Source organism: Aquarana catesbeiana, linkage group LG02 (assembly GCF_042186555.1).
Source record: "Aquarana catesbeiana isolate 2022-GZ linkage group LG02, ASM4218655v1, whole genome shotgun sequence".
NCBI lineage: Eukaryota > Metazoa > Chordata > Amphibia > Anura > Ranidae > Aquarana > Aquarana catesbeiana.
In genome coordinates this window covers 524,597,477-524,622,086 of record NC_133325.1, presented here as the reverse complement: position 1 = coordinate 524,622,086, position 24,610 = coordinate 524,597,477, and the positions used below count along the sequence as shown (strand labels likewise).

Here is a 24,610-nt window from a genome sequence, read left to right as displayed (position 1 = left end):
GGCTGGAGGTGAAGATTTAATTCTGGTTGTTTATGATCAGGATTTTGTGTTGTTTTTATAGTATGTTGGTATTATGTTGGTTATCTGGGGTGGTGTTAGAGAAAGTGGTGAATTATTTGTATTTGGTAGTTTGCCTGTTATTTTAATCTGTGTTATTTATTTATATGTTGTATTTTAATTGTATGGATGTTTTATTTGTAGTGTACTTTTAATTTTGTTATTTGGTGTTAATGGTTGTTATTGGTAATTCTGTTGTGTTTTTGCATCTTGTTCAGTCTATTGTTGTGGTCTTGTGTTGTTAAGTGTGTCTGTGACGTAACAATTTCCCAATCTCCCTTTGGGATCAATAAAGTATTCTGTATATACCTGTGCACAACAAAACTGAAAAAATAAAGCCTGTACCTAGTGTCCACAAATAGCCCAAAGAGCTGTTAACGCATTGGTATAAAACTTGTGGGCTAAAATCAAACATTCTGTACTCACTACTTTCCAGACTACCAAAAGTGCCAGCTTCTTACTAAAATCAAATGATCTGTTTTTGTTTAATTTATTATTTAACCGCTTGCCTACCGGCTTACGCTGATATACGTCGGCAGAATGGCACTCCTGTGCAAACTGACGTACCTGTACGTCAGTTTGCAAAAGCAGGATATAGCGGGTGCGAGCACTCTGTCCCACGAACTCGATGTCCACAGGCGGCCTGCGATCTCGGCAAAGAGAGGCAGAACTGGGAAACAAAGCATTTCCCTGTTCTGCCTAGTGAAATGACAGGGATCTACTGCTCCCAGTGATCTGAAGCAGTGATCTCTGTCATGTCAGTGGTAGCCCATCCCCCCTACAGTTAGAACACGTTGAGGGAACACACTTAACCCCTTAATCGCCCCCTAGTGTTTAACCCCTTCCCTGCCAGTGACATTTATACAGTAATCAGTGGCTATTTTTAGCTCTGATCGCTGTATAAATGTCAATGGTCCCAAAATAGTGTCAAAAGTGTCTGATCTGTCCGCCGCAGTCCCGATAAAAATTGCAGATCACCGTCATTACTCATAGAAAAAACAAAAAAACAAACATGCCATAAATATATCTCCTATTTTGTAGACTCTATAACTTTTGCACAAACCAATCAATACACACTTATTGTGATTTTTTTTTTTACCAAAAATATGTAGAATACATATCACCCTAAACTGAGGAAGAAATTTGTTTTTTTATATATTTTTGGGGGACATTTATTATAGCAAAAAGTAAAAAAATATTGCTTTTTTTTCAAAATGCTCAGTCTTTTTTGTTTATAGCGAAAAAATAAAAACCGCAGAGGTGATCAAATACCACCAAAAGGCTCTACTTGTGGGAAAAAAAAGGCGTCAATATTGTTTGGGTACAGCGTCGCATGACCGCACAATTGTCAGTTAAAGCAACGCAGTGCCGTATCGCAAAAAATGCACTGGTCATTAAGGGGGTAAAATCTTCCGGGGTTGAAGTGGTTAATATTGAATATTTTTTAATGTTGGATACAGCAGTGGAATCAAATATTTAAACAATTTTGATCATCCTAGTATTATGGATTTTTGGCTGCAATGAGGGCACAGTAAGACGGAAATGATGGGCACAGTAAGGCGGAAATGATGGGCACGGTGAGGCTGCAATGCTTTGTCCGTGCTGCAGCCCCTCCCTCTTCCCTCCCACCCGCCACATTTTGATTACAGTTCCAGGAAGAAGAAGCCAGAATCAATCCTCAGATTGCCAGCACCCATGTGAGTTTTTTTTTCTTCATTTTTACTTCAGGGAGGGGGAGAAGGAAGTTCTGCAGCAGGGACAGTCATAGATTCATGCTTTTAGTGCAGGTGATGGAGGAAGAGGGGAACAGGACTCTTACCTATTCATGTTGTTATGTATTTACTCTGGCACTACCACCCTAACCTGCCACTATTACCTAACCTGGCTCTACCACCCTAACCTGGCGCTATTACCCAACCTGGCACTATCACCCTAACCTGGCACTACCACCCTAACCTGGCACTACCACCTAGCCTGCTACTATTGTATATCACCCCAATCTGCCAGTATACTACCCTTTTTTTATATTGTATATTCTTTATTCATTTTCTGCATACTTTACAAAAATACATACATATAAATATCAAAAACTGGAAGAAAGACATTTTCTTGTAACATTTATATTATCTCATTTATCTCCTAATCCCTTTTCTTTCTTATCCCCCCCTCCCCCCATTATTTATCCTATTATATATTTTTAAAATTACCCTATTCCTCTTATTATTTATTCCTATAAGGACTTCCTTCTTTACTCCTATCCTGTACCTTATATAGGATATCCCATCCTCTCCATCCATGGTTTCCACATTTCTTCAAATTCCTTAAAGTTCCTTCTTTTTGTATAGACTACCTTTTCCCTTCATACCGTTTGTTACTATACTAATCCAATCTTTTACTAAAGGGGGCTTCTCTGCTTGCCATCTCTGTGCTATTATTTTTCTAGCCTGAAAGAGGCATCTCATCACTACTTTAATTATAATTGCTGTTCCACTTATTTCCTCTCCCAGGCCCAGGATACATAGTCTGAGGTCCATTTCCAACTTAGTTTCGTATATCATATTTATGGTATCGAGAACCCCAGCCCAATAAGGAAATAAGTTTGGGCATCTCCATACCATATGCAGCAAATCTCCTGTATCCTGACATCTGGGGCAGCTAGCATCTATTCTCCTTCCGAACTAAAAAAGTCTCTTAGGTGTATAATATGCCCTGTGTATCAACATCAGAGATGAGACTTTCTGTGCGGGTGAGACCGATACCAAGTGCCCCCTCTCTAATACCCTCCTCCATTGCTGTAATTACCCCTAGATCTTCTTCTCATTTTCCCCTACTTTTAAGAAGTTCCAAACCTACTTCCACTGCATATGTATGGGTATATTTCTGATATACGTCCCCTTTTCTTACTCAAATTATTTATTTTTTGAAAAATAGGGGATTTATTCCAATCGGGACCTTGTTTCTCAAACTGGGCATTCAGGGCATGTCTGATTTGTAAATACTTATAAAATGATTGTTTGGGTATATCATATTCTTCTCTCAAAGCTGTAAATGTTCTTAAGGTACTTCCCTCATATAGTTGGGCCAACCTATCAATCCCCTTTATTTCCCATTCCTTGATCTTTCCTATGGATACCAACTCCTGGAGGTTCCTGTTGTTCCAGAGTGGGGTATATTCTGTCACACCTCCATGACCACTCAACAACTTTACAGCTTTCCATACCTTTATGGTCAACTTTACTGTGGGGTTTCTATTAAGAAAAGAGTTTGCCTCCAGTACCTCTATTAATGTCTTATGGGGCACCAATAGAGTCATTAATCCCCTGCCCATCCCCTCTCCTGGGTCTTTACTACCCCATAGATGTTGCAGTTGTTCTGCCAGGAAATAGCTCCGTGGGTGCGGTACCGCCATTCCCCCCTCCTTGTTGGTAACTGTAAAGTTTGCAATCTTATCCTAGCCTGGCTTCCTTTCCAAATCAGTTCTCTAAACAATGTGTCAATTGTTTTGAACCATTTCTTATATATCCAAATTGGAGAATTATGCAATAGATATAATAATTGTGGCATCCACAGTATTTTGATAAGATCTCCCTGCCACTGATAGGGGAGTTGCCGCCAAATTTCAATTTTACTTTTAAATTTGACCAAAAGGGGTAATAAATTATTACTTATAAACTTATTAGGGTCTTTTGTTAAATATATTCCTAGGTATTTCATTTTCTCAACAACTTCCAATTGGGGCATCTCTGACAATATTTGGTTCCCAATGGGATCTATCGGCATAACTGCCGATTTCTCCCAATTTATTACCAGGCTGGAGAGTTTTCCAAATTCCCCAAAGATGTCCTTCACCTGCCTGAGGGATTGCCCCGTATCCCCCAGGAAGAGGAGAACATCATCCGCATATAATGCGATTCTCTCTTCACCTGACCCTCTCAGAAACCCTTTCATACTTAAGCTCGACCTTATAGCTATAGCCAGTGGCTCTTTAGCTAGCGCAATAATGAGGGGTGACAATGGGCACCCCTGTCTAGTCCCCCTTTACAGTTGTATCTTACCCGAGTAATCATTGTTGACCCTAATTCTAGCGCTTGGTCCATTATACATTATATATATATATATATATATATATATATATATATATATATATAGATAGATAGATAGATAGATAGATAGATAGATAGATAGATAGATAGATAGATAGATAGATAGATATTTTTTGGGTATCAGTGGTTTGCACCTCATATGGACATTTTGTTATAAAGAAATTGTACATATCCTATTTTTAAGCTCTTGGATATAATTTTATTTAGCGTATATGTTTGCTTCTTACAACAGTGTTGTTTTGATATCACACCAGCTGATGCTAATTATTGATTGTTTATGGTGCATACACCTTCACAACTTATTCTTTATTCCCTCGCACTATTTAAGTACATGTCACTTTTATCACGTGGCATACATCACTCGATTTTTGTTGTTTGTATTCCTTATGTATACGGTCATACACATATATGTTGAACTGGTGGTAAACATACATTCACAGGTACATACACTTATATGGTTTTATTAGTACAGCGCCATATCCCTTTTCTCACATTTATACATACTATGTACCTGTATTCCTAGTGGGAACCTATCCAGATTTTTACTCATAACCTCGTTGAAGTCTCCCACTACTATAACCGGTATCCCCATTTTACCCATCATAAATTCCATTAGTCTATACATTACTTCTAATTTGAACGGTGGAGGAATATAAATATTTGCCAAGACATATTCCCTACTCTCTATTACACAGTAAAGAAACATGTACCGCCCTTCCTCGTCAATGCTTATCTGCCTGCAGGAGAACATCACTCCACTTCCTACCATCACACTCACTCCCCTTGAGTAAGAGGAGTATACTGAGTGATATTGAAACCTCTTAGTTCGAAGTTGTACCTTAGTGGATCTTGTTAAGTGTGTCTCCTGCAGGCAGACCAGCCCTACCTTACATGTTTCCAACAAACTAAATACAGCTGTTCTCTTAGCTGGGCTACCCATCCCTTGAACTTCCAGGAACCTATATTCAGTACTCTAGACTCCATAACTAATAAGGAGGGGCAAAAAAAAGAGGGGATAATAATTCCCAAAAAAGAACACCCCCAATACAACCACTTATAAACAAATATCCTCCCAAATGTGATCATTTCTCTATGTGGCACAGTGCTCCAAAATTCTTGTTTACCATTTTGTGTTATAAATCTAAATTTTTCTCCTACTCGTATTTTAAATATTTGTTTTATCCTTTTCCTTTTATTTCTTCCAACTAACAAGTGAATAATACCATTATTCTGCCTCTTCTGTGCCCCCCCCCCATATCGAATATCCTCCCTTCCCTCCCTACACCTCACTAGGTTAACCCTAGGGGCCTTTTTTGTGACCGGAACATACATCCCCACTCTACTCTCCCCCACCCCTGAATCACTCTTCCCACCCTCCCTCCTCCCCTCTCCTCCCATGGTCATCAAAAAGAGAAAAAAATCTTTTTCATTTTGTGAGTAACCCACACATTCATTAATCCTCTATTTTACAATGTTACTATGTGTCTCCCTCCTCCCTCCTATTAGTGTGCTCATTTCCTGGTGAACCCCACAATCCCCCATCTTCAATCCAAATAACCTCCTCTTCCCTCCCTTCCCTTCATTTTATCAACAGTTGATCCTTTTTATCCTCAAGCCATGCTGTTACTCCTGCAGGGGTGTCAAAAAACTGAGTTCCTCCCAGTGCTACCACTCATAGCCGGGCTGGATATAATGGTGCATATGTAACGTAAAATTTTTGAAGTCTACTTTTAATTTCCAGAAATTCGGCCCTGCGCTTCTGCAGGTCGGGTGAAAAGTCGTGGTACATTGAAATCTTGGCACCATCATAAAAAATATTTCCTAACTTTCTGGCTCTAAGTAACAGGGTCACCTTATCATTATAGTTTAAAAACTTCAACATTGGTCTAGGATATCCACCTGAGGGTGGAGGCCTGAAAGGGATTCTATGTGCTCTATCGAAAATTGTTGTGAAAAAGTCTCTCTTCCAAACAGTTCAACAAACCACTTTTCCAAAAATTCAATCGGGTTAGACCCCTCACTTTTCTCCGGGAGACCCACCAGCCTTACATTATCCCTACCGAATTGATTTTCCTTTTCATCTGTTTTTTCAGCAAATTTGCGCATTTGATCTTTCAGGATTTTAACCTCCTGTTTTACTGGGTATAGGTCTTCCTCTATTTGACTTATTCTCTCCTCGGCAGCCATTGTTCTTTCAACTGTTTTTTGAAGATCCTGTCTTACCAGAGTTAATTCTTCTTTCATACCTTTCATTTGATCACATAGTTCCCCCAGTGACTGTTTACATGCATTAACAGCCAGCAGTACATCATTTAATGTCAGTGCTCCCTCTACAGGTGGGGGCAGGTACTGAAATGATCTCAGGTCTTTTTACTGCTATAGCTTTATTATCCACATTTTTAACTACTGTGGCTACTGCTTGTCCTTGGCTCTTCCTATCTGATGTTCTTTTTACCTGGGACTGCTGTCCCCCTTTAGTTGGAGTGTGATCCGGGGTATGAGCATATTTCTCCAATCTAGCTGCTTTTGTTGCCGCCTGAGTCCCCTTATCTTTATCCTTTTCCTTTGCAGACCGTAATGATTGTAATCCCACATTTTCCGGGGCGACCTGCTCATCCTCTTTATGCCTTATTGACATATTGGCTCTTTAACTTATCCAACACCATTTCTTATGTTTGGGGTAACTCAGATATCAAAAATAAAGAAAAAAGGAAAAAAAGGACCCTTCTCCAACCCTGGCACGTGTCCGTGGCAGACAAATAAGACAATCAGGAGATGTACAGGGAGTAGGAGGAAAAAAACTGCGCTACTGCAAATATATGTGAAGTGAAAAAAGGGAGAGCAGCCAACACTCAAACATACAAGGTTCAGGTGAATATAAAAGTGATAGTGTGCCTCTGAAGCAAACTATACCAATGTGCACCCTAGATGTGGTACAACTACGGCAAAATATTGTACAAGTGTACCACACCAAAAACAAAACAAAAAAAAAACGAAACCGTGAGCTGAACAACAAATAAAGTCTGTGCAGCATATAAAGTCCACAATATTGTGACGAGATAAATTCCTACCGTGAGGGTGTCTTCGGTCACATAGGGATGGTGGATTGCTTGTCTGTAGTTACTTTTCAGTGAACAAATGAAAGTGGGTACTATTACCAAATGTGGTGGACCCTAAGTGTCATATGACAGAAGGGTCATACAGGCTCTAGATTCCATGAAGTGTGGAACAGGTGCGGAGGTCAGGCGGGTCCTGGTACGGTGTCACCAACTCTCGGTCCGTGGATTTCAAAGGGACCCTGCGGTCTGGACGATGGTCTATGGGCCCACCTCTTCATAAACTTCATAGGTGCTGGCACTCTCTCCTTCTGTGTTTTTGTTGTTCAGACAGTGGTTTGGCTCGCTGGGACTGGTAGTTCACCACCCCCACGTGGATGTCTTTCAGGAAGCTCAGAGTTGGGCAAGTGAGGTCAAACCTCACCTGCCCTGTTCCACACTTCATGGGATCTAGAGCCTGTATGACCCTTCTGTCATATGACACTTAGGGTCCACCACATTTGGTAAGAGTACCCATTTTTATTTGTTCGCTGAAAAGTAACTACAGACAAGCAATCCACCATCCCTATGTGACCGAAGACACCCTCACGGGAGGAATTTTTCTCGTCACAATATTGTGGACTTTGTATACTGCACAGACTTTATTTGTTGTTCGGCTCACGGTTTCGTTTTTTTGTTTTGTTTTTGGTGTGGTACACTTGTACAATATTTTGCCATAGTTGTACCTTATCTAGGGTACACATTGGTATAGTTTGATTCAGCGCCACACTATCACTTTTATAATCAGGAGATGTAGATGTGAATAGAGACTGTTAATGAGTTAGCAAGTCATAGGCACTAATATGCACTGGTAAGCGGGTAAGCAATAAAATGCAGTAGCTCAAACGGAATCCATATCTTTCCTTTTAAACACAGTCTCCATTACAATATGCCTCTCTATCCCTTTATTCACTATGTATTATACAATATACAGTTTGCACAAATGCTGATCCTTTACTCACGCAACCTTCACGCAGCTTTCAGGCTCAGGCTCAGGTTTCTTCAGACATCCAGGCTGCAGGGCTCCAGGATGCGGAGCTCAGGGCTCAATCTGCTCTCAGAGCACTCAGGGTGCTTCCAGTACTCACATGCACCCTGAGTCGCTGGGGTCCGGGATTACTGCATCAGCTAAAGTGTGGTGTATTTCTGCAAGCTCCAGCCATTTCACATGTATCTCGCGGCTCCGCTCATCCCTCTCACACCGTCACACTAGCACGCTGTTACTGCCGGCCACACACAGCTTCCCCCGTAGTCTCGAGGGAGTTCTCCCGAGGTTTCCTCCGTCCGCTCCACTCCGTCCCAAACGGTGAACTCCGGTGGCCAGGCAGTAGACGGGTAACGGTCAAATGGTACCAAATAGTAATGCCGCGCTGCTCCACTCACTATGCGTGTGATGTCACTGCCAGTCTACTTTTACCAGGAGTCACCAGGGATCATCAGAAATCCGTTCAGAAGAGAACATAGGGCCAGAGGAGACACACACACCCCCTCACTCTTCACTCCTCTCCCCCCGTCTCCATCTCAATCCGGTCATGCCCCCTACGCTTCAATGATGCCAGTATACTACCCTAACATCACTTGACGTTGACATACGGTGCGCAGCCTGTCCGCCTGGGGGGAGGGATGCCAGATATAGGATCTGCCCCAGGTGCCAATCTTGATAACCATTTATCATTTTTAGGGCTGTGGAAATTAACGATTAATTCCTCGATTAATCGCTACTTTTTTTGATTGATCAAAATTTTTTTTGATTGGTAGGCCGCCTGCCCTGGGGCCGCTTTGGGCCAAGCTGTGGCTGCAGTGCAGTGCTCCGCTCCCTCCTCCTCCACTATATGTCATACATAGTCTGAGGGCATCTCCCACTGTGTGTCTCCGAGCTGAGTGAGAAAAAAGGGGGGGGGCGGAGAGAATTCATCAAGGAGGAACAGGCAGTTATCAAAAAATATAAATGCTGTTTATTGAAAATTCACTTTAACCACTAAGCCACCGCCCACCGTCATATGACGGCGGGACGAGGCTTCTGTTGTTCTGGGCGGACGTCATATGACGTGATCGCCCTCCCGAGCCACTAGGGGGCGCATGCCCGCTGCGTCGCTCAGGACCCGGTGCACGTGCCCGGCGGCCACAATGTCCGCCGGGCACCCGCGATTGCCGGGTAACAGAGCAGGACCGTGGATCTGTGTATGTAAACACAGATCCACGTCCTGTCAGAGAAGAGAGGAGACCGATGGTGTGTCCCTTGTACATAGGGACACCGATCGGTCTCCTCCCCTAGTGAGTCCCCTCCTACCACAGTTAGAATCACCTCCCTAGGTCATACATTAACCCCTCGATCGCCCCCTAGTGTTAACCCCTTCCCTGCCAGTCACATTTACACAGTAATCAATGCATTTTTATAGCACGGATCGCTGTATAAATGTGAATGGTCCCAAAAATGTGTCAAAAGTGTCCGATATGTCCGCTGCAATATCACAGTCACAATAAAAATCGCAGATCGCCGCCATTACTAGTAAAAAATAAATAAATAAAAATGCTATAAACCTATCCCCTATTTTGTAGACGCTATAACTTTTGCGCAAACCAATCAATATATGCTTATCGCAATTTTTTTTTACCAAAAATATGTAGAAGAATACATATCGGCCTAAACTGAGGAAAAAATTTGTTAAAAAAAAAAATAAAAAATTGGATATTTATTATAGCAAAAAGTAAAAAATATTGTGTTTTTTCAAAATTGTCCCTCTTCTTTTGTTTATAGCGCAAAAAAAAAAAAAAAAAACACAGAGGTGATCAAATACCACCAAAAGAAAGCACTATTTGTGGGGAAAAAAAATGATAAAAATTTCATTAGGGTGCAGTGTAACATGACCGCGCAATTGTTATTCAAAGTGCGACAGCGCTGAAAACTGAAAAATGGCTTGGGCAGGAAGGGGGTGAAAGTGCCCTGTATTGAGGTGGTTAACACCAATCAAAAAATATTTTGATAAAAAACCAGGTACCACCAGCAATGCTTAAAATTGACAACGTTGTCATGAACAAACACAGATGGCCACCACAAACATATACCATGCACACCTCCTAACGGATTAATACAAAATGATGCCTTCTATTGGATCATTAAGCGTGAAGCTGACGGTCCTAATGGATTGCAAAGTTGCAGCTGGTTATGTATAGGGAGAAGATGGATGGTAATACAGCCAAAGGGGAATCACGACCTCTGTATGAATATGAGAAACAAAGGGAACTGCTTGTAACCAACCAGCTTGCTGCTGGGACAGTAGACACTTTTGTCCTTGTCTGCAGAGTTCACCATAAACATACAGTGCAACGGGACACAGATAACAGGGGAAGGAAGTTCCTGTATATAAAGAGCTGTAAAAAGCTGTAAACCCTGGAGGAATGGAGCAGGCTGAGAGTTATAGCTATGTCAGTGAATCATCAGCGCTCAGGGCTGGAGTGGAGCTTACAACTTAAATTGGCAGTCCAATACTGGAAATAACAAAGGTAAAATTTCACCCGAGTGTAGGCACTGGAATGTGACACCGATCAAAATGAAAAAAACGTGAGTTGCTCAAACCATCTCCGGGTAGTTGATCTGGCTGTCTTCCGTCACCATGTGTGGTATCACCAATGAGGTCCCAATGCCAGTATTCGGGGGATGTGATGTTGGAGCAGGGAAGTGCAGTAGATGCATCCAGTCATCCATCATTCAGTTCCCGGGTTAATTTGAACGGCTTCGTGAGAGTACGGGTGGAGGTTCCAAGGCTGGTGGGTGGGTCTATGAGGACGCTATAGAAAGCGTGATGGCGAATGCTGACGCGTGTCATCCATCACTCAGATTTCCTCAGAGCATGCGCTGTAGCCGAGACAGTCATCTTATATACCACACATGCCAAGTAACGTGGGTACGTTGGTGTCTGGTTGTCTCCGTGACGGCGCAGCTAATTGACAGCCATACGTATATACAAAGACATAGTACACACATATCGGGCCGATCCGTAGGTGCTGACACCCACAGGAGGAGAATAAGGAAACCGAAGGAAGAAGAAAAAATAGTGCAAAAATAAAGCACAAGCAGTAGATAACAAGAAATTAATAAGAAATAGATAATAAAAAAGTTAAAAAGAAAGAGAAAAGAAGATAAAAAGAAGAAAAAAGAGGGGGGGAAGAGGAGAAGAGGGGGGGGGATAAAAAAGGGATAAAGAAAATGAATACAAACAATTAAGTGAAGATGAAAAAGAAAAGAAGGGGATAAAATAAATTGGAGTTGTTGACATGAATTGGATGAGGGCTCCACACTGGGAGAAAGGTCCCTCCGTGACTGATAGAAATTAGGGTGTAAGGAAGACGGAGAGATTACATTCGTTTTTTTTTGAGAAAAGTCTCTCCCTCCTCCTAGATCAGCTCGTGTGATAGACGCAGTGTTCTGTCTATCACACGAGCTGATCTAGGAGGAGGGCAGGACTTTTCTCACAGCGCGGCCAAAGTTTTCACACTCAGATCCGAGACACACAGCGGGAGATGCCCGCAGACTGTGTAATCCAGGCAAGGCACTGACTACAGTGAGGCTGCAATTATGGGCACGGTGAGACTGCATTTTGGGCAAAGTGAGGTTGCCATTATAGGCACGGCGATGCTGCGATTAAGGGCACTGTAAGACAGCATTATGGGCACGGTGAGACAGCATTATGGGCACGGTGAGACAGCATTATGGGCACGGTGAGACAGCATTATGGGCACGGTGAGACAGCATTATGGGCACGGTGAGACAGCATTATGGGCACGGTGAGACAGCATTATGGGCACAGCGAGACTGCGATTATAGGCACAGCGAGACTGCGATTATAGGCACAGCGAGACTGCGATTATAGGCACGGTGAGGCTGTGATTATGGGCACGGCGAGGCTGCGATTATGGGCACGGTAAAGCTGAGATTATGGGCACGGTAAAGCTGAGATTATGGGCATGGTGAGGCTGAGTTTATGACGTGTGACGGCCTTGCCATGCCCCGCTATGTCCGGCTTCAGCCGTTGCCATAACAACGGTGCTAAATCGGCTAAAAGTAGTTGGATCTGTATGTGCGTTTTAATTAATCGAAAATAGTCGATTAAAAAAAAAAATCGGTTAATCGAACATGAAAATTTTAATCAGTAACAGCCCTAATCATTTTCCTTCCTCCTTCCACTTCACAATTATGTGCCACTTTGTGTTGGTCTATCACATAAAATATTTACATTTTTGGTTGTAACATGACAAAATGGGGGAAATTTCAAGGGGTGTGAATACTTTTTCAAGGCACTGTATGTGTGTATGTATGTATGTATGTATATATATATATATATATATATATATATATATATAATTTTTATAGTTGGCCCCCCTAGTTTTGTCCCTGTCCCCCCATGTGCCCCCCCTAAATATGAAAGCTGGAGATGCCACTGCATGGCAGCTGTGGAGGCATCATCTAACCAACAAGACCAGACCTTCTGGAGTTTATGTGGACACCCTCTATTAGTATAAGTAGCTAGGTAGAGAGGCAAATTAGAATGAATCAAAACGCATCCAAAAGGACTTCGTGGGAGGAGAGACTTGTTTCCAGCACATAGCAATTGCTTTACGGGCATAAAATAACAGGTGGCAGATAAGGGTCCTCTTAGCCACCGCAGCAGCCAACAGTTTCACAAGAACTAGTAAACAATATCGTGGTTTACGGGGAATAACAATTTGCGTTGTGCGACCTATCGCTTCCAATACTTAATGCCAATATTGTACTATAGCCAGTCTAGATGATGTGAAAAAGTTCAATTGCTTGGTGCGAGCGCCAACATGCTGGGGAAATTGAGGTGATGATCTTATGGAGTCTGAATGGGGTATAGTAAGCTCAGTGTAAAATTTTAAATTGGATCATTTTGTCCCTGGCTGAAACTAGATTGGAAAGAGATCTGGGATTTTCCCTTCTCTAGTCTTTATTGTCCAGTCCAGGAATATCCACAGTCCATTTCTGGCATTATGAAGATAACTCGGCACTGACCGCCACTAAAAGATAACAATAAAAGTTCAGAGGTGGGCTTCTCTAAATCTGGTACTCTGAGAATAGCTTCCAGCTCAGAATATGAAAGTCAGTTGATGACCTGAAAATTGACAATCGAAGGCATGCGAAACCTGAAGATATTTAAAATAATAGTGGGATGGTAAATTAAATTTGGATTAAGGGTATGGGATGGGAGTAGGCCAGTGCCAGCAATATACTCCAAGACTTTAATTTTGTATTTGGCCCAGGCCTGGGGATCAGGATTGTATTAAAGTGTGAAAGACTGATTCAATGAAAGGGGGTATGTGAGGATAGGGTAGTAGAGGGAGGAGATTCCAGATCAACTCCTATTTTCCAGACCCGAAGTGTAGTATGCATGGAGGGAGTAAGATCATAGGGAGACATATGACCTCTGAGCACCAGGGACTGGAGGGCTTCAAGAGATTTAACCATTGCCGCCTAAAATATAACAGCCGTTTTAGTTAGATCAGGCTTTAGCCACCAGTATGCTGTTACTAATTGTGACGTTATAAAATATTTGAAGCAATCAGGCATAGCTAGGCCCCCTCTGTCAATTGGCCTGGTAAGAGTAGTCAATTTATACCTGGGTGGTTTGGATCCCCATATAAAAGAGAGAAATTGGCGTTTTAGCTAAAGGAAAAAGGTGCGTGGAAGCCTTTGCGGAGAGAGTTCCTGAAAAGGTAGGTAAACATGGGGAGATTTTTCATTTTTAAAAGGTTTATGCGACCAATCAAATAAAAAGTAAGGTTGCTCCATGCCTTCAGTTTAAACTCGACATCAGACAGCACTGGGTCTAAATTAAGTACCATATAAATCGGAACTCTGTCTAGAGAGAGTATTACCTACTCTACCTTTTGTCTACCCACTGGAGAGGGGAGGGCAGCAGAAGATGAAGCCATCGCCCCCTCATCCATCAGGAACAGAAGAGACTTATGTCAGTTGACCCACAGGCCCAGGCCTGTGGGTCAACTGGCATAAGTCTCTTCTGTTAACGGTGGATGAGGGTGCGATGGCTTCATCTTCTGCTGCCTCCCCTCTCCAGTGGGTGGACAAAGGTAGAGTAGGTAATACATTTGTTTAATTGCGCTTTTAGGCGATATAAATGTGGCTGCTGCCTATCCCAAAAACTCCACCAAGTGAAGTAATGATATAGAAAATAGAAATAGGGGAGGGTAAATGGCGCTGCCAATCTCCAAGATATGTGTATGGCCCCAATGGTGTCAAATCAGAATCCTAATGATTGCTCATTAGCATAAACCTTCATCAGATTTCATCAAGTGTAATTCATAAGTATTGCTATTAAAAATACAATATGCTAATATGTGCAAAAAATTCAAAAATTGGAATTCACAATTTTTTGCACAGAAGCTTTTATTGATTTTTTTTTTTTTGCACAAGTCACAACATAAGGACAACATATATATTTTTTGTCATTCTCTGCTGCGGTCATTTGGACTATTATTTTGCACCAGCACTTTATATATGTTTTTTACTTTATTATTTGTTGGAATCAATTGATGGTCAAATTTGATTTTTTTGCACATATTAGCATATTGTATTTTTAATAGCACTGTTTATGAATTACACTTGATGAAATCTGATGAAGGTATATGCTAACGAGCAATCATTAGGATTTTGATTTGACACCATTGGGGCCATACACACATCTTAGAGATTGGCAGCACCGTTTACCCTCCCCTATTTCTATTTCCTAAAGGTAGAGTAGGCATTCATGACATGGAGGGTACCCTGTATGGAAGGACCAGCATCGTTGAGGAATAGTAGCAAATCCTCAGCATAAAAATCCACCCTCTCCTCCAGCGAACACACTCGCAGGCCAAGGGTCTCTGGAGAGACCCTAAAAGCTTTGGTTATAGGTTCCATCACAAGAGCGAAGAAGGCCGGAGAGAGGAGATAAGACCACCGATCCGAATGCTACCCAGAGGGTCCGTATATAATGTTTGAATCTACCCTATAAAACATAGTGGAAATCCCATTCTTCTCATCACCTCCCACAGGTAAGCTCACTCCACCATGCCAAATGCTTTTTTAATGTCTAAAGTCGCAATAGTTCTAGAGCAGAGGTGTCAAACTCAATTTCATTGCGGGCCACATCAGCAGTATGATTGCCCTCTAAAGGGCCGATTGTACCTGTAAGATTAGATGTCCAGCGCATCCCCTCCCCTTACATTAGATGTCAAGAGCCACCCCACCATCAGAAGTGGAGTCCCCCACTCTCCCTTACATTACAGTGTACCCCCCCCTTTCCTTATGCTGCTGCTGGGAAGAAGCTGTATGCATTGCTTGAAAGCAGAAAGTAAGGCTCTGGAGGAGGACCAGAGGAGAGCTGGAGCTCTCCTGCAGCTGCAGAAGAGGCGCGAGGGCCACATGAAATGGCCTGGAGGGCCAGATTCGGCCTGCGGGCCTTGTGTTTGACACCTGTGTTCTAGAGCCTTGATCCAAGTGATGGAAATGGATATTGGAAAACAAGCTACGGATATTAATGTCTGTGGACCTACTAGGCATGAATCCTGTCTGATCAGAATCTATGAGGAACATGATTATTTAATTATTTTATTCAGCCTGGTAGTCAACAATTTAGTAAATTGGGGGTTAACAATTGAGAAGAGCTATGGGTCTGTATGAGGTACACAGCTTGGGGTCCTTGGCAGGCTATAAGGTATATAGTATCATATGAGCCTCATTCATAGGGGAAGGCAGGGAACCTGAAAGCAAACAAGTTTTATTTAATGATGCCAACTTGGGAGCCAACAATTTTAAGTGAGATTTATAGAATTAAATTGGTAGGACGGCCGGCCCAGGGGCTTTACCAGTGGGAAAGGAGTTAATGGCATGGGCGACCTCTTCAGGGGTAATGTCTGACACTAGGAATGTTTGTTCTGAGTCCGAGAGCCAATCCATCGCCAGGATGGGACAGACTGACTTGCAAGGAGATTGTATTGGGGGACAAGCTGACCTAGGGGAATTTTACTGGGGGACAGACTGACCTGGTGGGGACTGTCCTGGAGGAAAGACTGACCTGGAGGGTTGATTCTGTACTGGGGACAAAATGACCTGGACGGTGATTGTACTACTGACTAAACAAGGAAAGACTGTCTATGGCCAGCATAACATACTCTGGATCAGATACATCATCAATGACAGGCAATTCGAGGATCTGTTAGTGGGGCCTGGGAAAATTGATTGGAAAGCATTCAAGGATGTTGTTGATAATTTGCTTGGCAACTACAGAGCAACAAATGACATTTGGCTGGTTAACAAACTTCTTACAGTATACAAGACCATAAAATGCCACATGTTAACGTCACCGAAGATTCATTCTCTGCGGTCACTCTTGAACGTCTTTCCCAAAAATCTAGGTGCAGTCAGTGATGAATATGGTCAATGGTTTCATCAGCACAGTGCCACAATAGAAAAACATATCAGGGGAACTGGAATCCATTGAGGCTGGCTGACTATTGTTGGACACTGCAGCAAGATGCACCAGACAAATACAAACAAAAATCAGCTGCAAAGCACTTTAGCCCTGTTGAACTCATGAAGCAGAACCATTATGAGATTAAATACATAATGGTCGCTAAAAGTTAGTTTCATATTTCTCAAGATTCCTTTGTGATACAGTAATTCTAAAATTATACTTGTGTTCAGTTTGAAGGGGTCTATCCTAATCACCAAAGGGTTTTCAGGAAGCAAAGAGGAAACATAAGCTTCATTTTACGTACACACATACAGAAATGTGGGCCCCTGTAGAAAACCTAGACTAACTATTAAAAAAATAATACACCCCCACTATCACACTTATGTAGGTAAAAAAATCAAGATTTCTCTCCACAACTAACACAAAACTAATGTATATCATTAGAGGAAATTTATGAACAGCTTACTGCCTAAAGTTGAAGAGGGGAGTGGTGACCCAGCCTAGAGGCTGAGGATGTTGCTGAGGATTTCTTTTTTGCTTGATGGCTTCAGAAGAACTCCCAGGAGGGGGAACAGACACTGCATACAGTTTAACTATTAAAATGGTCTCTCGAGGTAGGTGATTTATCTGGATTGGAAAACAGATCCTAAATAGAAAAAAAAAAAAAAGAATTAACAGCAACCCTTAAGTAAATTAATAATATCCTGTAAAAAAACAAACAATTTAAGGTATATCAAATGGTATAAAAAAAGATTTTAATTTTAATCACTTAGTAAACTGTTGAAAAAATAGGATTTTTGTACTTACAATAAAATCCTTTACTGGGCATCCATTAAGGGAACAAAGGTTTTTGGTAATAAGCAACCAAGGGTTAAATTGCCACCTACAGAAGAACTGGACACATAGAAACTTAAAGTGGAATTTTAAAAACACAGATTTCTATAATTACTGTCATCCACTTCTGTATTATCCACTTTTTACTTTTATAAATGGTTGATTAGAAACAATGATCTAATCAATTAGTTCAGGACCGCTTCTCTCTTGGACCAACAACGAATGCTTTGAGCAGGCAAATGTGACTGCTCACCGACGCTTCCCTGTTCTGTTGTGGGTTCCAGATCTCCAAGCCAGCCAGCTCCGCTCTGCTGCACTCAGTCCCGCCTTTTTATTTCCCTTTCATGTGAGGTATGCATATCACATGCTTGTGTGCAGCTGTCTGTCTCAGTACTCCCAGCCAGCCAGCCAGCTCTGCTCTGTCTCACTCAGTACCAGCTCTTACCTCCCCTTCCATTTATATGCATTCTCAAGAATAAAGGAGCTAGAAGATAATGTGCAAGCCCACCAACCGCTCTGTCTTTGCCAGTGCAGGGGGACTGTGGTCACATGAAAGGGAGCAATACTGCATTAAAAAAAGTACATGACTGGTAATTTTTTTACTTTTGGGGCATATCAGGAAGGGTATTACTTGCTTAGGGTTGCACTGGCTCTTTCAGGCACTGAGGCTTTACAACCACTTTAAGGTTAGCCCCCATAGAGGCTGTACCCACCCCAATTTTCCTCAATGAACTCAATGAACTGAGAAAAAAAAGTTTCTATAGTACAAAAATCGTATTTTCTCTATCGTACATTTAGGGGCAGAGCTTTACAGTAAAACAACCAAAAGGCATCAAAAAGCAGCCCAAACAGAGACATGGGCATATCAACCAACAGGATAAAAAAAACACAGGGACATAATCATTAAAAAAAAATACCATACCACTTGCAGAAGTTTTTGGTTGGAACTAGCATCTGCAGAGGCAAAAACATTGACTTGCAAAACCAGGACACGACTAAACAGTAAATATAGGGAGAAAAAGGTGCGCAAAATAATAACAAACAACAATAAAAATAAAATAGTGAGTAAATACCCGTGATAAACCAAATGCGATCTGATTACCATAGAAAACAATGAAGATCAAAAAATAGTGTAAAAATGAATATGAGCAGTCCTAAGTGTACAAGTCCAATGACAATGATCCAGTGATTAACAGTGAAGGTGAATAAAAACTTCTTGATATACAGACGCCACCCTCTAATGTGATCCACCACCACATAGAATGCACGCTTTTCGGAGGGCAAGCTTAAACAAGCCTGTATAATAAATCGATGTCCGGTCATCAATCCAGTAGCAGCACCCCTCCGTGGTTAAGCCAAAGGCAAACCAGGATATCTCAGTCCGGCGGGTATACAAGGCAAGCAGCAATCAGAAACCCAGAGAGATGGAGAGAGGTTCACCATAGTGTGAATCAGTATAACCAGAGTTTATTAAAAATAAAATTGCACTTACACAGAAAAGCAGATAAAAACAACAATAGGACAATAGCCGGCCGGCTTGCAGACACCCGTCCAACTACGAGGTACACCACGATGACGTCAGCACGTCATCCTCCCGACGTACTTTTCATCTCCAAAAGACGTCATCTGGGGAACGGGCGACGCACTGACTCATCGCTTTACATAAATATCCAGTACTATGCCTCGTTGTGAAACTTGATCGGCGGGACCGAATCATCTCATTGTAAGATAAAAAGGTATTGTATTGAATACTAAAAAATGGAAGGATAAAAAATTAAAAATATATATACAAGTATATAAAAAAACTAACTGAGGACAGGAGCAATTTGAGTTCTATATGAAAAACGATGCAAAAATCTTTATCTATATACCAATACTAAAATGGCCATATTAGAATAAACACTTGAGTGTTAGTCCCGCTATGCCATCTAGTGGGGAAGGAAGAACATAACACTCAGAAACTTATATATATTTCAATAAATCGCTACTGGTGTCACATAACATATTAGTGCTTCAAGAGCACATACGTTGGAAAGGGCTGAATATACATCCCTACCAACCAATAATACACCTCCCATATTGATAAAAAAACAAATTAAGCTTGATGTCACATAAAACTCAGTGGTATCTAAGTCATGGGCTAAAAAGACTAATGGGGGCCAAAAATGCCCTCCAACAATCAAAAATGGTCAGATGACATCAATAATGATATTAATCAATACCCAAGAAAATAAAAATTATAGGTGTGGCCACTAAGGGTTCACATCAAGTACACATAAATAAGATAACATGGCTTATGAATTATCAATAAATGCATTTAGATCGACCTCCACATTTAACCCAAAAGGGTATAGCATTTTATGTGTCCACGCCATCTCCAACCTCGAGATACCATGCACCAAGGATCCACCCCTCCAGTGGGGGGTGTACCTGTCAATCCACAAACAGATGGTCTTGGCAGGATTGACACACGGTCGGACATTCCGACAACAAAATCCACGGATTTTTTCAGACGGATGTTGGCTCAAGCTTAACTTGCATACACACGGTCGCACAAAGTTGTCGGAAAATCCAATCGTTCTGAACGCGGTGACGTAAAACACGTACGTCGGGACTATAAACGGGGCAATAGCCAATAGCTTTCATCTCTTAATTTATTCTGAGCATGCGTGGCACTTTGTCCGTCGGATTTCTCACGATCGGAATTTAAAGGATCGGATTTTGTTGTGGGAAAATTTTATAGCATGCTGTCAAACTTTGTGTGTCAGATATTCCGATGGAGCCCACACACGGTCGGAATTTCCGACAACAAGCTCCGATCGCACATATTCCATCGGAAAGTCCGACCGTGTGTCTGTGTCCGTGTGTATGTGTGTCTAGAGACTGGATGCTTAAAGAAAGCCATTTTTTATATTCATCACATGCTCATTCAGTCTGACAAAAAGGGTGCGTATGGTACTGCCTATATACTGTAGTCCACACGGACATTGGAGCAGGTAAACAACCCCCTCGGTCGAGCATGTGATGAATGGCTTAATCTCAAATTCTGCCAAAGTGCTTGTAGATATAAATTTATGAGTTCTCCTATGTGGACATCCACTTAGGGAGCACACCCTACACCTCCTGCATTGATAGAACCCAGTCAGATTCTCGAAATGCCCTCTCTTGATGGGGGGGGATCAAGCACATTAGGGGCCACTCTACCTCTGAGGGAAGGAGCTCCCTTGTAGATCACCTGTAGTTTGGCGGGAAGGACACTGCTCAAAATCTGGTCATTGGTAAGAATATGGCAGTGTTTTCTAATAAATTTTCCAACATTTCTATGTTGTATAGAATAAGTAGTAATAAAGGGGACAGAAGGTACCCTATCCCTGTTAGGAGTGACCTGCTCAGGGAAAGAACACCTATCAAGTAACGACACCTCCTCCAAGGTGTTTTTAAGGGAGGCGTCTGAGTAACCTTTTTCCATAAAACGTTTAGTCAGAATCTCAGCCTGAAGCAAAAACTCTCTATTATCCAAGCAATTTCGCTTCAGGCGTACATACTGGCTCTTTGGCACTGATCTAAGCCAGGCCTCATGGTGGCAGCTATCTGTAGGGATGTAGGAATTACTTTCAGTGCTCTTAAAAAAAGTGGCAGTTGTAAACTGACCATCCTTCACCCCAATTTTCAAGTCTAAAAATTTGATTTCAGTTTGACTGGCCTCATAATTGAGAAAAATGCCTCTAGTGTTGGCATTTAATTCACCAATAAAGAGGTCCAAATCAACTCAGCTGCCATCCCATAGGAGGAGGATGTTGTCTATGTACCTAGCCCATAACACCACCTGAGGTTTCTGATGGGCATAGACGACGACCTCCTCCCACAGGGCCATAAAGAGGTTCGCCAAACTCGGGGCATATTTGGCCCCCATGGCGACCCCTCTATCTTGTCTATAAAACTGACCACCAAACCAAAAATAGCTCCGGGATGCCACAAATTGAAGCAATTCCATAATGAAAGAAATTTGTTCATCAAATAAGTCTGAATCCCGTCTCAAAAAATATTCAACAGCAAAAAGTCCCAGATCGTGCGGTATCACTGTGTAGTTTTGTGACATCTGCCGTTACTAACCACAGCCCTGACCTTGGGGTGTGCTCAGCCAACAGATTAATCACATGACGCGAATCCTTTATATGTGAAGGCATTTTAGTTATCAGCAGCTGTAAATAGAAGTCTATATACCTGCCCACCCGGGATGTGATAGAATCAATGCCACTCACAATGGGGTGTCCCGGGGGGCAGGTAGGGTGCTTATGAATCTTCGATAGGTAATAAATTACTCGTGTACATGGTGCTTTCGGCACCAGGTATAACTTTTCCTTCTTATTTAAGATGCCCTGTTCAAAGCCTCTCTGGACCAAAACCTCTAATTCTTTTTGATACTTGACCTTAGGGTCTGACCGGAGTGGGGTATAAGTATTAGTGTCACCAAGGATCCTATGCATTTCCATTAAATAGTCTTTCCTGTCCAGGATTATAATACCACCCCCTTTGTCCGCCAGTCTAATGACCAACTTCTTATTCTCACATAAGGAGTTTAGATCGGACAACATTTGTTTATTCGATCTCACCCTTTTAATTGGCATTTGATCTAAATCCCTCAACACTACATCCCTGAAAACCTTCAGGGAGGGGGCTAAGGCCCCTGGAGGGTTAAATAGGGAAGCGTTTGAGAGCCCTGAGTGCAGAAATTCATTAGAGTCCCATCAGTCTGGATAGGATTAGAAGCCATGTATCGTTTAATAATCAACCTACGTGTGAACTTATGCACATCCATGTAAGTCTGAAATTTATTCAGCCCACGAGGAGGTGCAAACTTCAAACCCTTAATCAACACAAGTTTTTCAGAGTTGGTCAAGACTACTGTGCTCAAGTTGAATATCCCATCACCTGTTATGGCCTTTTTCTTTTTAGCTCGTAGCCGCTCAAATCGAGTGAGTTTCAAGTTCTTCCTCTCTATTAGGAATTTGATATTGCCTACTTGGAAACATATGTTAAGAATGGCATGGTCCCTAGGAGCTTCGGGTGGGAGGTCAGCCCCCAAAAGGGCGACATCCAACTTGAACACTGGTTCACCTATTTTAATGTAGCAGGGGTTAATTTCCTCAAATTCCTAATAGAAAGAACTTGAAACTCACTCGATTAGATGAGGAAATTAAAACCATTAAAGATAAACTTAACCCCCTCAGGGAGAGCAGTGAGTATAAAGATAAATCATTATCACTTTTAAAGATATTAGAAAAAGAGGACAGAGAGCAAAAAATTAAGAAAAAAAAAATACAAAAGAGATTTGATCGACTACCAAGGTGGAGTCGTTTTTGAATGGCAATAAAGATTATTGGCTGAACAGGCCCATATACCCAATAGTGATATGGAAGTTGGGGAACCTGTTGATGGGAATACAGGCCCTCCCCCTTCGGGGTCACAGCCCAACAATCAAAAAAATCCTCCAGGTAGCCATTTTGGGCCTTCCCTTGGGGGGAGACAAGGATCATACCAATCCTCCCATAGGCAGGGTGGGGGAGGTAGAGGTGGGCCACCACCTAATTACTTACCATTGCCACCGCGGCATCCCCGTGGATCAGGTAACACCTCTGGCGGTGGACATGGTCGTGGTAATACCTATGGCAATACTGGGCCAACTCAGGGTTGCCCCCCCTTTACTAGGACTCAAGGCCAGTATAATAACGGTGGGGTTTCCCACCTTCCCATGGCCCTGATTATGGGACGAATTCGCACTATGGGTATGGCCCTGATTATGGGCCTAGGCCTAACCAGCAGTTTGACCCTACAGGTATGTCTGATAGGAGAAATGATTTTGACTATGTCAGTAGATTTAACAATTTTTATCCATTACGTGACATAGAGGGTCCACAGGCTGAATATGAATGTAGAGAAGGCGATGGCCTACTCAATGCACCCCAATATTCTATGCCCAGAGATCCCGGCAGGTTTGCTAGCCGGGGTCCATCCTATCAGCATTGGGGTTTTCACAAACCCAATCAGGGCACCAAAAGGTCGGTGGACCAAAGAGAGGATCTAGAGGGGGGAGGCGGCTATGAGCTAAAAAGAAAGAGGCCATAACAGGTGATGGGATATTCAACTTGAGCACAGTAGTCTTGACCGACTCTGAAAAACTCATGTTGAATAAGGGTTTGCACCTCCTCGTGGGCTGAATCAATTTCAGACCTACATGGATGTGCATAAGTTCACACATAGGTTGAATATTAAACGATACATGGCTTCTAATCCTATCCGGACTGATGGGACTCTATATAATGAATTTCGACACTCAGGGATCTCAAACGCATCCCTATTCAATCCTCCAGAGGCCTTAGCCCCCTCCCTGAAGGTTTTCAGGGATGTAATGTTGAGGGATTTAGATCAAATGCCAATTAAAAGGGTGAAATCAAATAAAAAATAGTGTCCGCTCTAAACTCCTTATGTGAGAATAAGGAGTTGGTCCGACCAGTGGACAAAGGGGGTGGTGTTATAATCCTTGACAGGAAAGACTATTTAATGGAAATGCATAGGATCCTTGGTGACCTTAATACTTATACCCTACTCCGGTCAGACCCTAAGGTCAAGTATCAAAAAGAATAAGAGGTTTTGGTCCAGAGAGGCTTTGAACAGGGTATCTTAAATAAGAAGGAGAATTTATACCTGGTGCCTAAAGCACCACGTACACTGGTAATTTATTACCTACCCAAGATTCATAAGCACCCTATCTGCCCCCCGGGATGCCCCATTGTGAGTGGCATTGATTTTATCACATCCCGGGTGGGCAGGTATATAGACTTCTATTTACAGCCGCTGATAACTAAAATGCCTTCACATATAAAGGATTTGCATCATGTGATTAACCTGTTGGCTGAGCACATACCAAGGTCAGGGCTGTGGTTAGTAACGGCGGATGTCACATCACTCTACACAGTGATACCGCACGATCTGGGACTTTTTGCTGTTGAATATTTTCTGAGACGGGATT

At 42.2% G+C, this 24,610-nt stretch overlaps 1 protein-coding gene across 4 annotated transcripts in view; it reads right to left on the bottom strand.

Moving 5' to 3' along the window:
• Positions 1-24,610, bottom strand: part of PIK3C2B (phosphatidylinositol-4-phosphate 3-kinase catalytic subunit type 2 beta) — a 1,217,858-nt gene that overhangs the window by 575,414 nt on the left and 617,834 nt on the right. For 3 of the 4 annotated variants that reach the window (XM_073615832.1, XM_073615830.1, XM_073615831.1), the window contains exon 13: positions 17,213-17,392. The exons of the other annotated variant lie outside the window; for it this stretch is intronic. In XM_073615832.1, coding sequence (XP_073471933.1) covers positions 17,213-17,392 — 180 coding nt within the window. The remainder of the gene's footprint in view (positions 1-17,212; positions 17,393-24,610) is intronic. 4 annotated transcript variants of the gene reach the window in all.